Consider the following 14,318-nt stretch of genomic DNA (forward strand, 5'->3'; position numbering starts at 1 on the left):
TCGGTAAAGTCACGTAGAAGGGAAGTAATACAATAAAAAAAATAAAAAAAATAAAAAATATTTTATATTTTATTATGTTTTATTTTTTCTTATTTTATTACTTCCCTTCTACGTGACTTTACCGAAAGAACCAAAAAATAATAATAAAGTACTTACATATCACCGAGAGAGTGAGCATACAATACGACAGAATACGTCTGCTTATGTAATACATAGTAAAATACATCTGCGTAAAAAAATTATTTGATATCTTGTTTTGAGGGAAAACATTTAATATTTATAAAGTTTGTACAGTCCTCTAAAGCCAGTGGAAGAAAAAACACTTTAATATGAAAAGCCTACTTAGATCTCATGGGGCAACAATACTTGCAGCCTTCTAGGAAATGTAACGGTACAATTGTTTATTTTTGTTTACTTCATACAGGTCTGCACATATGCAAACATGCTCTTGAATAGTTTTGACGGCTGATTCATGTACAGTTCATCTTCGTACTTTTGTGTGACTCCGGCATTCACATTACCAAAATGGCCGAGGCAGTACATGACAAGAAGTACACAAGCTAATCATTAGTGTTAACCTCCTTCCCAAATCTGTCCCTCCACCAACTCTGTTAGATATGGGTCCTAGTTTCTTATATTTGCCATATAAAGTGTGATGCATCATATAGTTTTGTGTCTAAATAGGGCCCATAATAACAGATGGTTTCTTGCCTAAAAACATCTGGCAGTTGTTCACCAGCATTGATTTAAGCAAGCCTGACTGCTAATAAGACACTGAATATTGAACCAATGCTGCTGAAAAAAATCTGCTATAAAGCTGTGTGTCCGATAGGTATGCAGAGGGAATATGTTTCGATAGTGAGCACTATCGCCTTGCATGTGCAAGATTCTCTGGGTAGCCTAGTTTCTGCTCACATGCCAAACATGCGTAAACACGAGTTTCGAACTCTGTGTGGTTCCTGGGAGCACTACCTCACCCACATCATCTCCATCGTCGTCATCAGCAGCAGAAGAAGAAGAAGAAGAAGAAAAATATACATACATATGAGACAAAGGAACGGATGGCAGGAGTGGTGATATAAATGGCATTGGCAGTTGTGACTTCTTTTTTCTTAGCTGAATTCACAATTTTTTCTCATTTCTGTCATGTCGTTTTTAATAGTCCGTGCATTGTTTTTTTTCTAACGGTTAGCTGCAAAAGAAGATTTGGTGAGACGCAAGGCACCTGACGCTCACACACTTTGTCATGAAGTCATCATTGAAGCAGGAAATAGAGCGTGTCCGAGAGTATGTCCACTGAGGAGGGGGAGCAATGACATCAGTCCGTGCGCAGGTGCTACTCGGATTATTAACATTGCAGGAGAGTGGAGGAGGTGGTGGTTGGGGGATTTGGGAAGGTCTTCATCCGGCAGTGGATTGATTATGACTGCTGCTGCTGATGATGATTGATAATTAGGTGATACTTTGTTTTACAAGCTATGAGCGGTTTTATTTGTGTCTTCACAGATTGAGAATCACCTCTCTCCGGACCTACATTAATCCTCCAAAAGGGTTCCATTGCGTAATCTGCAAGAGTATCATCCCATCATTTTTTTTCCAATGAGGAGGGCACCCGGGGACTTTACGAGCAAGCAGTGATTGAACTTTGGAACTATCATCTTCACATCTGATGCCAATAACATTTTAGATCGATGCTTATCTTCGTAAGTATCAGGCTCATTGTGCGACTGATCTTTAGACAGAGCGATGTTATACATATACGGCAACAAGCAGACGATGTATAGTGAGTTTAACACGTAGGCTTTCTCGCCCAATATTATCCATCATAGCCTTTTTGTGGTTTAGGTCACGTAAATTTAAATGTGTCGGTAAACCCTCCACCACCTAACATAGGTGGTAGTACGGTTTGTCACGTAAACAAAACATGCCAATCCATTACTGGTCCAGCACACCGGGTGTGTTGGAGAGTAAACCCACAACATTTACAATTCGAGTACGACGTTTCACCAGGTAATTACAACCAGCCTTATCAGGTGACAGACAGAGTTGTGGATAAATGATCCTGTTTCGGTCTCAAAAAAAATATATAAAATTCTGGATAAGATGTACAGTATTCCCCATTCCATGGTGCTGATGTTTGTAGCCTGCCCCTTGTTGTCAGCTGTCAAAATGGGCATTTAAAGTTAAACTATGTCAAACAACATGCAAATCTGTGGTGCTTGCAAACAGCAGGAAGGCGCAAGTCACTTCATAACTTGTGTACGTCTCATGTGACCACCAACTCAAATACAATGTTTTTCTTTTCTGCCACCGTGACATTATGATTGGTTTAAACGATAATATAATACGCGAGATTCTATATAAGTCTATGTGGCACTTTTAAACACGTATAATTTTGATGTGTATACACATTTGTAGCATTAAGTAATACAAGCAAAACGCTACATGATTGATATTGCACGAGTTAGTGATTTATATGAGTGTTAAAAGTAGGTATTTAACCAAAGGTTATAGAATACAACTACATTAAGTTACACAAACAATGCTGTTGATTAATGTAGAAGCAAAAAGTGTGAATGGAAAATGGTAAAATGGTTACATTTTCCAAACTATCGTTTGTGCCAAAATATAATCCATATATCCACTCATGGAAATCTTTTCCATACAAATACAAATTGTTATGCACGAGTAAAAGTGGAGCCTTGCATTGTGATCTGGGGATGGAGTGGGAGAAATACTGGTGTTGGAGAAAATTGAAGGCATCATTGACTAACAGTTAATGATGCACATTGACAGCATGGTGACCTCAGAGATCAAATGCAGACCATCTTTATGCCATACAATCAGATTGGTTGATGTGGATAGAGTAGCTGATGCTCACAAACAACTTTGTTATATAAAAATGCTCATATTTATGACGTTACATTGTTCAATACCTATGAAAATATTTTAGCTGTAATTTAAAAAATGAGATAGTTGCAAGGAGATGTAAATTTAAAACAACTGTATCACTTTCCTTTGCCATTAAAACCCTTTGCAGCATGCTCTATATTTGAAACTCCTTTTTAACTGGAACTCTTTTCTGTCTCCCCGTATGAATATATAAATGTTTTTTGTCCATCGGCCAAAACGTCCACTGTGACGATGACAGCACGCACTATTGTGGCTAAACATGCCAACAACGTTAACCAGGACGGCCACGGGCTTGAACCGCGAACATCTACAAGGTGATAGCCTTCTGGTGGAATTTAAGTCCTGGCAGAGTGGCGCTCTGACCCCTTGAGTCACACGGCCACCTCTAAAAGACCTAATTTTCAACCGTAGGTCCACAAATCAGAGGTCTTAAAGTTTCTGTCAAAATCCCGACATTTAATGCCATCATAGCTGATTTGTTTATTCTAAATCTTCACCGGCCATAGATGGGCAGCAATTAATATTATAATAGAGTATTGCCAACGGACCCACCTTATCTCTCCAATTGTACAGAGTAAAAGGCTCTGTAAATTTAGAATAGTTATAATGATAGTGTAGTGGGTTACTTTAGATACACTAGTCGTAGGAGGCATACACGTTTATTCTACACTTTACACAGTACAGGGGATAACTATAGACGGGTCAGAACAGCCAGCACACTGCCTGACCCAACACCGACGAGGAGGACAAAGACTTCATAGATGACAGGCTCCATTCCCAAACCTCAGCTGCCCCGACCCGGCATCAGGGCCTCCCTTTTATCCTCCCCAGCATGGCCTGGCTCCTCCCTCGGCCATGTCACATTCTGGAATCTACCAGAAGATTCTGGGCTCTGCCCTACGTGTCCCCTCTGTCACCTTTACCCTACATCCATTACCCCGGCCGATCACGTGCCCTACTGGCAGACTGGCTGCTATATCCTCAAATGCCCCTTCTCTGCCAGCAACCGGTGCTACGCGCTCCAGTGGCACTCTTCACCTGTCCTACGTGCCGTAGTGACCCATTCTATGTCACTACAATAGTATGAACATTTAGCGTATTTTACTAGCCGAGTACATCGACTTCTTAGGGACTGCTCCTCTGTCTCTCAGGGGAGCAGTCCCCACGATTGTGCCACCCAATCGGTCTCCATGGAGACCGCGCCAAGTGGCGCAGTGTCGAGTAGAGCAGCATAGAGGGAGCGGCTCCTGGCCGGTGAGATGAACCCCGAAGGAAGACGTCTCCGAGGCTGGGTTTCCAAGACAAACGGCAGGCCGGCCATATGGCGTACAGGCCTCGCCACGGCACGTTTGACGATTCCTGGGATGCTCGGCCGAATGCCCAGCCTGCTCCTTGTTCAGAGGTAGGGTTGGCCCCTTACAATTTTTTTCAGATTTTTTCAGGGCACCTGTCTCACTGGTGAGTATATGAACGTGATTTTTTTTTGTTCCAGGTTCCTCCAGCTCGGGGAGCAACACACTTCTTTATTGTACGATAGGTAAGATAATTCAAAAGTGAATTAAATAAACTTAGTAAAAAAATATGCAGCTGTAAAAAATAGAAGAACAAAAAAATATAAATATATACACACAGAAGTACACAGAGACACACAGCTCATACCCACCCAAAGCCACACTATGGCCTCATGTTATGAGGTCCTTTTCTGCTCAGTCCTATTTTGAATTAGTCCATTGCAAATGAAAACCGTTACTAATAAATGTGGTGGCTGTTGTCGTATCGTTTCATCCAGCTGCAATAATGGAGCATTGTGCTAAATATAAGGACATTACGTATCCTCACCCCCCCAATAACAGGGCCATATTTACTGACTGAAGCACAACATGTGACCCTTTCCATATCAGTCTACATACCCATATCAGTCTACCTTTCCATATCAGTTCTCAATAAATAAACACATGCAATATTACTCGATTTACATATGAATAGTAACGTAATTAACATTTGAATTGCGCTATGTTGACATCGAAAGCTGAGCCAGTGGTGTTTTGTTGATGTTTTTTGTTGATGAAACCCGATGTAAGAGCTTCTTGGCTCACAGGGTAATTCTAAATAAACTACTACTATGGTCGCAAAATATATATGTATAAGAGTTAGCCTGAAGATTAAAAACAATCGGCAAGGTAAACAGCAATTAAACGGGGCTGAAATGCATTATTTCAAATATAATTACACTGGAAACCATCTATAACACTCGAACTTACAGTTTAACACGTAGGCTTTCGCGACCAATATCATCCATAATAGAGGTTTGTTGGGTTAGATCGCGTAAATATATGTGTCGTTAAAACCCCCACCACCCGACACAGCCAACTAGTAAGGGTTGTCATGTAAACAGAACATGCAAATTCGTCACTAGTACAGCACACCGGTGTGTTGAAGAGCCAAGCCACAACATTTACAATCTGAGTACGACGTTTCGCCAGTAACTAAAACTAGTTTAAATCTTGACTTAAAGCTTTCATGACTGCAGGAATTAATATTCTTTGGGTCTTTCGGTAAAGTCACGTAGTTAGGTTCAAAGAAAATATCAAAAAAATGTATTTGAACCTATCTACGTGACTTTACCGAAAGACCCAAAGAATACAACTAGCTTCATCATTGTAAGTGTTGTGTCTTGGCTCTCCAACACACCGGTGTGCTGTACTAGTGACGAATTGGCAAGTTCTGATTACGTACCATCCCTTACTACTTGTCTGTGTCGAGTGGTGGCGGGTTTTAACGACACATTTAAATATGTGTATACGCGATATAACCCAAAAAACCTCTATTATGGACTCGAACTTAAATTTGCAGACAATCATCCAAACTGATTGACTTGATTTAAATTACAAAAATGAAGTATAGTATTTTTCTTTTACTTTACACGAGAAAAATAGTTTCAATCGATATGAATAACGCTGTTCCATCTGTCCGGGGCTCGTCTCAATTACCCAAATGTAATGAGGCTGAACGATTGTTTTTTTTAAAACCAAAAACCTGACAGTTTCTAGAGAATTACGACACCTTTTGGGAAAGATGGTTGCGTTCTAGGGTCCTAAATTATCGCAAAAATTTATTTTTATTTCATGAATTTTTGCATGATATCCGCCTTTGTTATTGTACTAAAAAGATGCCAAGTCGTTTTTACTTTTATTTATTTTTATTTCATGAATTTTTGCATGATATCCGCCTTTGTTATTGTACTAAAAAGATGCCAAGTCGTTTTTACTATACTAATGCCTGTGTGTACACTATTTAACCCCCCTCCACCGCCTGTCTCTTTAACTTTTCCCACGCAGTGGCACGCATGCCCAACACTCGCCCCAAACATTGAATTGTCAGCCCAACACTCGCCCTTGACACTGAATTGCAAGGCCAACGCTATTCCATAACATGGGGATGGAGCTGTGACACTCACAAGACACCGGGCAATGCCTGTGATGTGTCGTGCAGAGCCACGTGCCCTTGGCCCCACGTGAGTGGCTATTGTGGTGAACTCTGGTTTTCGCCTATATTGTACAAATGCATCCAGAGCAGGGCATTTGTAAAACGGTCCTAAAAAACCCCACGGGTGTTTAAATTAACAATAATTTTCATGTCGCTTTAGCCTTTGAAACGAAATATCGTATTTGATATCTACAGTATAATCTAACATTATTTTGCCAAGGCATTGTTCTTGCGAAAATGCTGAAAGCTGCCAAAAAATATAGTAGGTAATGAGACCTGATAATGAGTCTGTGAACAATATTTCAGATGCCTGATGGTTCTCCATTAACCGGATTAATGATATCTTTTGGTAGATGGCACCTGCATCATCAGTGCTTTTAGGGTTGGACATCAGGAGACAGGGCAAACTGATTACAACCATAAATGTGTAGTGAGCGATCCCCGACACACATCTTAGTAGAAGGCTTCTTGTTTATTAAGAGCACACAAGGCGATTCACCTAGTAACGCAGCTACACCCAGGCTGCTCTAACACGCGGCCCCTCTCCATCCTGCGTTATGCTGGCTGGTTGACGAGCATAGCGGCGAAGACGCAGACGAAGAGCCACGTGGTCGAAGACGAAGATGACGGCGAGCAGCGATGCACTCAGTACCCAGACCCCACGCTAACAGCCCCGAACCAAGGGTTCGGTGCTCCTTATATCTCGCTCAGCGTGCCCAAGCTCCACCTCTGGCCACGCCCCCTTTATAGAACCTGCTAGACCCATCGGGATGGTTCTCAGAGCTTCCCGACTGACACCAACCTTGACCCTTACCCTGTCATTACAAATATAACAGAATGCTTTTTTCTTGATAATGTTTTTTAACACCACTGGAACCTCATTTGCCAGTAACAAAATATGATAATTGTTTTTTTACCCTTTTTATCTGGCAACAAAACTGACACCTTTTTTGCAAGGAGTCATGTTTGCATTGACCACAATACCTGCAGTCGGAATGCGAACAAAAAACATAATGTTTAAAAGGGTAAAAAAACAATTATCATATTTTGTTACTGGCAAATGAGGTTCCAATGGTGTAAATGCTTACCCCGAGCTCTCATACTCTGATGGTTCATTGTCTTTGAGTTGTGCGCCTTTTGGCGTCATCTGGTCCAACACCATGTGAGACTAGGCTCTTAAGAAAGCTGTCTCGGGTGTGGACCAATCAATTCAAGGACAGTGCATACATTATCAGAGTTATGTTTTTTGTTTGCATTCCGACTGCAGGTATTGTGGTCAATGCAAACATGACTCCTTGTAAAAAAAGGTGTCAGTTTTGTTGCCAGATAAAAGAGTAAAAAAACAATTATCAATGTTTTTCAAGGTTTGATTGTTCAATGCATTCCTTCTGTAATAATGTATGCAATGGATAAATCAATGTTATGTTTGCAACGGATTGTGATACATGCCAGACACCCACTGTAGTGACTGGCCTCCACACAAAACATATTTCCCATAATCCCAACTCCCTGTTAATTTTTTCAAATCCCATTTAAACATTTCCAGCACTTTCCATCTGAACCAAACTGTCATAATTATTGACGAGCGACGTGTGTAATATGTTCTCAGAATGCCGTATATCCTGGTGGGTCATGCTTCCAGCGCCATTGGACAGGCTGGCTAGTTACATATTCTGTCACAACCTTTATTTAGGGTTAGTCACCTTCAAGGATGAAACAAGAGTAGCCAGCCACACTCACTCTAAGCCATGTAGTCAAACACAATCAATCATTCATGATTTCTGTTCACAATACTTGTGGTTTATTTATGCGCGACCTTGATGCACTCTCAAAAAGTGTGCATCAAGGAAAATAAAAATAACTTGTAACCATTCCTGGCAACAACAAAAAGTCAACCAAGTTCGTGACAACAACACTACATTGCATGAACTTGAGTAATGTAGTCACGTAGGTAAAATTAATAAAAATAAAACAATAAAAATCGCGACGTTTCGGAGGCAACACAAGCTTCCGTCTTCAGGTGAGACCGTCGTGATTTTTATTGTTTTATTTTTATTAATTTTACCTACGTGACTTTACCGAAAGAACTAAGAGTATGAATCCTTGCAGTCACGAAAGCTTCAAATCTAGAATTGAGTAATGTAAACAATGGAAAAATATGACTCAAGAATATTAAAAGTTTCTCTAAGGTACATTTAAACTTCAAAAGAGACGTATTCTAGGCAGGAAGAAAAACGGCGGTTGGGTGGGCGATGTGAAAGCGGTCCTCGATGCATTGTGGGCGAACCGTGCCCCATGCCATGTTGGGTCCACACGAGGTGTCTTGATGAAGTGGGGGGCTCATTGAGGGTTGACCATTTCCAGGCCTAGCGTATCCACACAAATCTTCTCCATCACGACAAATGCGAGCGGGTGGTGGGCGGATGATGCTCAGCACCATAGCTACGTCCCTCTGACTATGCGGGTGCTTGAATATATTTGGATGCCAATCAGCACAAGCTGTGTGTGCGGCGACCGAAATTACCCTGGTGCTTACCTAATACTCGGCGGCTGCATAGCAGAAGGGCGATACGAGCGATCATGCAAAGCATATTTGAGCCGCCCAGTTTACTTGTAGACATAGTTCCTCTTCCCCACTGTGGTCGTCATCTTCCTGGAGGCGGTTGTGGAATGTCTTTGTGCCGATATGTGTCCTCTCTCTGTGTGCCCTTGTGATGTTTGTCTGCTTGTATGTCTGTCTATAGTTTTCTAGTTAGATTTTGTTGCTATTTCTTTTATGCCTGATGATTGCTTGTGTTGCAATCGAAACGTCGTAATATGCCATTATTTTAATTTATTATTTTATCTTTAGACGTGACTTAACCGAAAGAACCAAAGAATAATTCCTGCAGTCACGAAAGCTCCAAAATTAAGAATGTCAGAGGCCTGTCCAATGTCAAGGCCAAGGTAAGACTGGGAGATTGTCGCCTTTCATGCACTGCCTATTTTGAATGTATGTTGGCTGTGCTGGAATTGTGTAGGTGAAAGCACGCCTGGACACCGTTTCCATCACACGCGGCTGCAGGTGGCTTCTTGCTTGCAGTATAATTATGGCGTTCTTCGGCCATAACGATGTCGACTGCCCACCTTGGCAAGACTCGGGGACATGTTGACCATAATAATAAGAATAAAATAATACTCCACTTTTGGATGAAGGCCTCATCAAGCCATGTTGGGCACCGGGGTTGTTTAATCATGCTTAGTGTTGGTTGTTAAGGGGGTGGGGGCACAGAACCTGTACTTGTACAGATGTAATAATCCTTCTTGAGACGGCTTCGGAATCAGTCCTTTTATTTCCACTTCCACAATACACTTTACTCACTCACTCTCCGTTGCTGGCAGACAACGGAGAGAGGACAGACTTCACACTAAGTCCCCACCACGCACGTGGCACCCAGAGCCCCCGTACACGCGTGACCCTGCTCTTCTCGTTTCCCAGTCTGCTCTCGATCGTTCTCTCTCACTCTCTCTTAATCCCTTCGTCACGTGGTCCCCCCAGCCAATCGTTCATGGACAGCCTTGACCATTCTCGATGGTTCCCTGTCAATCCCGGGACCACGCCTCTCATCCGGCTCCCCATTAGCTGGGGCCCCGAATGGCTAGGCCAATCACTCCTGATGACATGCCGTGATCACGCCGGGGCCATGCTCCCTATCTCAACCCTTATTGGCTACAAGCAGGACCGGCAAGCTAATCCCCACGTGAACCCTCTATGGCTGTTATTACATCACCCCCCCCCCCCCCCGGTGAAAAAAATTTAGCCGTCTCGGCTAGGAAAAGGGTGAAGAACCAATTCCGCAACATCTTATTAGGGCACCAAGGTGCGTTTAACAATTCGAGGGTGAACCGGCGTTCCCGCGCCTAACAACATTTAAAACAGTCACCCATAAAAAAAAAATCACGACATACATTAGGGCGCCCCTGCAGCGCAGTAACGACAAGGAAATTAGCGAAACGATCAAACGTTAACGAAACGGAAGAGATTTTGACCGCGTACGCGACACGGGACCCTCTCCGCTCCCAGCGCAAGGTCGCTTTGCTTCCGGATGGACAGGAGGTGGCAGGCTCGAAGAAGAAGTAGGTTGTTGGTGCTCGGTCACGTCCAGGGCGGGCCCCGTTGGAGGGGGGGCAGCGGGGGCTTCCTCAGCCCTCAGAACCTGTTCATCTGCAGGAGGCACAACACAGTCCCCCTTGGGATCAACGGGTGTGGCAATCGGCGTAATCAGCCCGGCAGACCCCGGCAGGTCAGCTAGTGGGGATGAAGGACCGACACGCGCATCAACATAGGTTTTAAGTCGCGAGGAATGAACATACCACCGACGGTTTCCGTACTGAACGCGGATACTCTGTGCGTTCCGAACATCTATCAGCGTCACGGGCCCCCGCCATGGCCTGTGCAGTTTAGGGGATGCGCCCACCAGTACCTGGGGGCAGTGGAGCCACGCCAGGTCTCCCACTGACCAAGGCATGCGAGTATGCGATCGACGCGCATACCGTTCGTTCCTTGCCTGAGCACGGGCCGTCGCACACCGGGCAGCCTCTCGCGCCTCCGTTACTCGTTCAAGCGAGTCACGCACGTGGTCAGGCAAGGAGCGGGACGGTCGCTTACTCGGCGTGCCCAGTTGCACATCGATGGGTGGAACATTTTCACGGCCGTACATCAAAAAAAAAGGTGAGTATCCCGTGGACGTGTGCGGAACCATGCGGTATGCCGCTAAGACGCCTGGTATGTGCAGGTTTGCTTTTCACTGACCGTGTGACAAAGCATAGCCGAGAGGGTACGGTTGAATCGTTCCACTATACCATCTGTTTGTGGATGGTATGGGGAGGTGCGAACTTTCTTAGTACCTAGCGCGTCACAAACTTCCCTAAGCAATTTAGAGGAGAAATTCCACCCTTGATCTGTGAGCAACCTCTCAGGTGCCCCCTTGTCCATGACATACCCGTTCAAGAAAGCGTCGGTGATGGACGCTGCCGTTTGATCGGGCAGAGGGCAGGCCACCGGCCATCGAGAAAAATATTCCACCCCGACCAGAAGGTATTTATTGCCCCTAGCCGACGGGGGAAATGGCCCCAGAATGTCGAGAGAAACGAATTCGTTGATACGGGACACCTCAATGGAACGCAACGGTGGTATATAGTGGTTCCGAGGCGGCTTCCTCTTCGCACAATCATGGCACGAGCGGACAAAGTCATTGATGTCTGCCATCATACCGGCCCAGAAAAAATCCTTTTGCATCGCGGCCACAGTCTTTTGGACGCCGAGGTGCATCAACTTATCAGCGTGCAGAGCACGGAGCAGGTCGTAGCGAAGCGAAGTAGGCACTACCAAGCGTGGTCGGTCAGACAACCCGTCGGTACACATTAACAATCCCGACTTACCCCGGAACATCTGCCATTTCCAGCCCGCCAATTGAGATTTCTGTTTCCCTACCAATTTCCGTAGCGGAGACAGCGAGGCATCGGCCTCCTGCTCGCGCAACCAGACCGCATGCGGCAGCCGTAAGGTATCATCGGTGTCCACCGACACCTGCTGGTCCTCCTCCTTCGCTTTCGCTCCTGCGTCGTCCTCATTCGCTATCGCCCCCATAACCGGGCAGGGCGACGTGGGCGGTGCCGCGCAGCGGTGCGTGCCCGTCAGGCAAGTGCACGGAGGAACGGGCGGCAGCCTTGAGAGCGCATCCGCGTTCGCGTGACGGGCCCCCTTTCGGTATGTTATATCGAAGGAAAATTCCTGTAACGATTCCAACCACCGGGCCAATTGGCCTGACGGCTGATCCAATTTGAGGGAATATTGCAAAGCCGCATGATCAGTGCGGACCAGGAATTTGCGTCCATACAGGTAAGGCCGGTACAATCGAACAAAATGGACAATTGCTAAAAGTTCCCGCCTTGTCATGCAATAGCGCGTTTCCGCAGGGGATAGAACCCTGCTGCCGTACGCCACCACTCTCTCAACCCCGTCCTTGCGTTGCGACAAAACGGCCCCAATGCCGATATCACTAGCATCCGTATCAAGGATGAACGGCTGCGAAAAATCTGGGTAATCTAACGTAGGCGCCGTGGCGAGGTGGTCCCGAAGTGCCATAAAGGAACTTTCTTTCTCCGCACCCCATTTAAACCTTTGATTTTTGCCAGTTAGAACGTGTAATGGTTTAGCCAACGTCGCAAAGTTCTTAACGAAGCGGCGATAATAGGAAGCGAATCCAATAAACCGCCGAACATCACCCACCGAAGTGGGTGTGGGCCACTCACGTACACACTTCGTTTTCAGAGGGTCAGTGGATACACCGACCGAACTGACAATATGACCCAGGTAATGGACGGAGTGTTGCAGAAGGTGGCATTTCCTCGGTTTAAACTTAAGGTCAGCCGCACGCATTCTTTGAAAAACTGTCTCAAGGCGTTGGAGATGTTCCTCGAACGTGCGGCTAAAGACAATTATATCGTCTAGATATATGAGGCACGTTTCCCACTGCAGTCCCGCCAACACCAATTCCATGAGCCGCTGAAACGTGGCCGGAGCCGCGTTCAGGCCCATAGGCAACCGATTAAATTCAAAGAGGCCTTGCGGCGTGCGGAATGCCGTTTTGGCTTTAGACTCGTCATCGAGGGGAAGCTGCCAGAAGCCCGAGGACAGGTCAAGGCTGGAAAAGAATTTAGCACCCGATAAAGCATCCAATGAGTCATCCATCCTCGGTAAGGGGTACGCGTCCGCTACCGAAATTTTGTTCAACCGGCGGAAATCAACGCAAAACCTCATACCACCATCTTTCTTCTTAACCAGAATGACGGGCGCGCCCCAAGGGCTGTTGGACGGCAAAATAATATCCGCCGCCAGCAATTCATCTACTGCCCCACGCACGTGTTCCCTTTCCGCCGGGCTCATGCGGTGAGGGTGCATACAGACGGGAGGCGCCGCACCGGTTTCAATATGGTGCGACAAAAGCGACGTGCGGCCGAGGTCCAAATCATTTCTGCTGAAAACATCAGCGTACCGTAGCAATAGCGAACGCAAGGCGTTCCTATGTTCATTTGACAAGGAAGAATTCTCTCCGCATAAATCTGCGATCCAGCGTTCTTGTGAACGATCGTGCGGAGGCCCACCCGCGGGCATCCGAGCGCGCGGCGTTTTGTCACAAGAGGCGAAATCGGTAGTGGCGTGAGCCAGCACCGATCCCTCCGGAACAACAACGCGGTCAGGTCCCCCATTCAAGACCTGTATGAAAGGTGCCTGACCTGGGCGCACAATCGTTTGTGCCGCCGCCAAAGAAAAAGATTTCGATACCGAATTCGATGGGGATAATAGCACGCCCTTCGCATCCCTTCCCATTTGAAGTGGTTTTCGGTAACGCAGCAGGATGAGCATTTGCACTCCCGACGGAACTTCCACCGTAGCAGCAACAACAGCAGTAACTGCGTTACCTGTAGGCGCATTGGCCAGCAGGGAAGGCAGGAACGCCATCCTACGACCCCCCGGCATTTCCAAACAGTCCTGGTCAACCCGTATTCTCAGCGGCATCCGGCGCAGGAAATCAGTACCCAACAAGCATGGAACAGCTAGCGAGCGAGAAATTAACACAGGTCCTGCGGCGGTAATATTTCCGATAGCGATGCTCACATCTACCTGTCCGCAGATACCCATGCTTCCCCCATTGGCGGCAACACACGCATCATTAACCTTGTGTATCCGCGACGCAGGAATGGACAACAAATGAAAAATAACATCAGAAATGATGGTAGCCGATGCGCCAGTGTCCACCAAGATACGGACGTCAACGCCGTCGATGGTACCTCATACCGTCGACAAGCCCGACGCCGCAGCCACAATCCTGTGAGCCAATTTCTTCCACTGTGTAGCAGAGCGTGTCAATGGAGCA

The 14,318-nt window shown here is 45.7% G+C and overlaps 1 protein-coding gene across 1 annotated transcript in view; it reads left to right on the top strand.

The window, feature by feature from the left end:
* LOC144942896 (popeye domain-containing protein 1-like) overlaps positions 1-7,159 on the top strand; it is a 37,490-nt gene extending 30,331 nt beyond the window's left edge. The window contains exon 7 of the mRNA XM_078869898.1: positions 6,981-7,159. Within this exon, the coding sequence (XP_078726024.1) occupies positions 6,981-7,159 (179 nt within the window). The remainder of the gene's footprint in view (positions 1-6,980) is intronic.
* Positions 7,160-14,318: the final 7,159 nt, after the last annotated feature.

Source organism: Lampetra fluviatilis, chromosome 29 (genome assembly GCF_964198595.1).
Source record: "Lampetra fluviatilis chromosome 29, kcLamFluv1.1, whole genome shotgun sequence".
Classification (NCBI taxonomy): Eukaryota; Metazoa; Chordata; class Hyperoartia; order Petromyzontiformes; family Petromyzontidae; genus Lampetra; species Lampetra fluviatilis.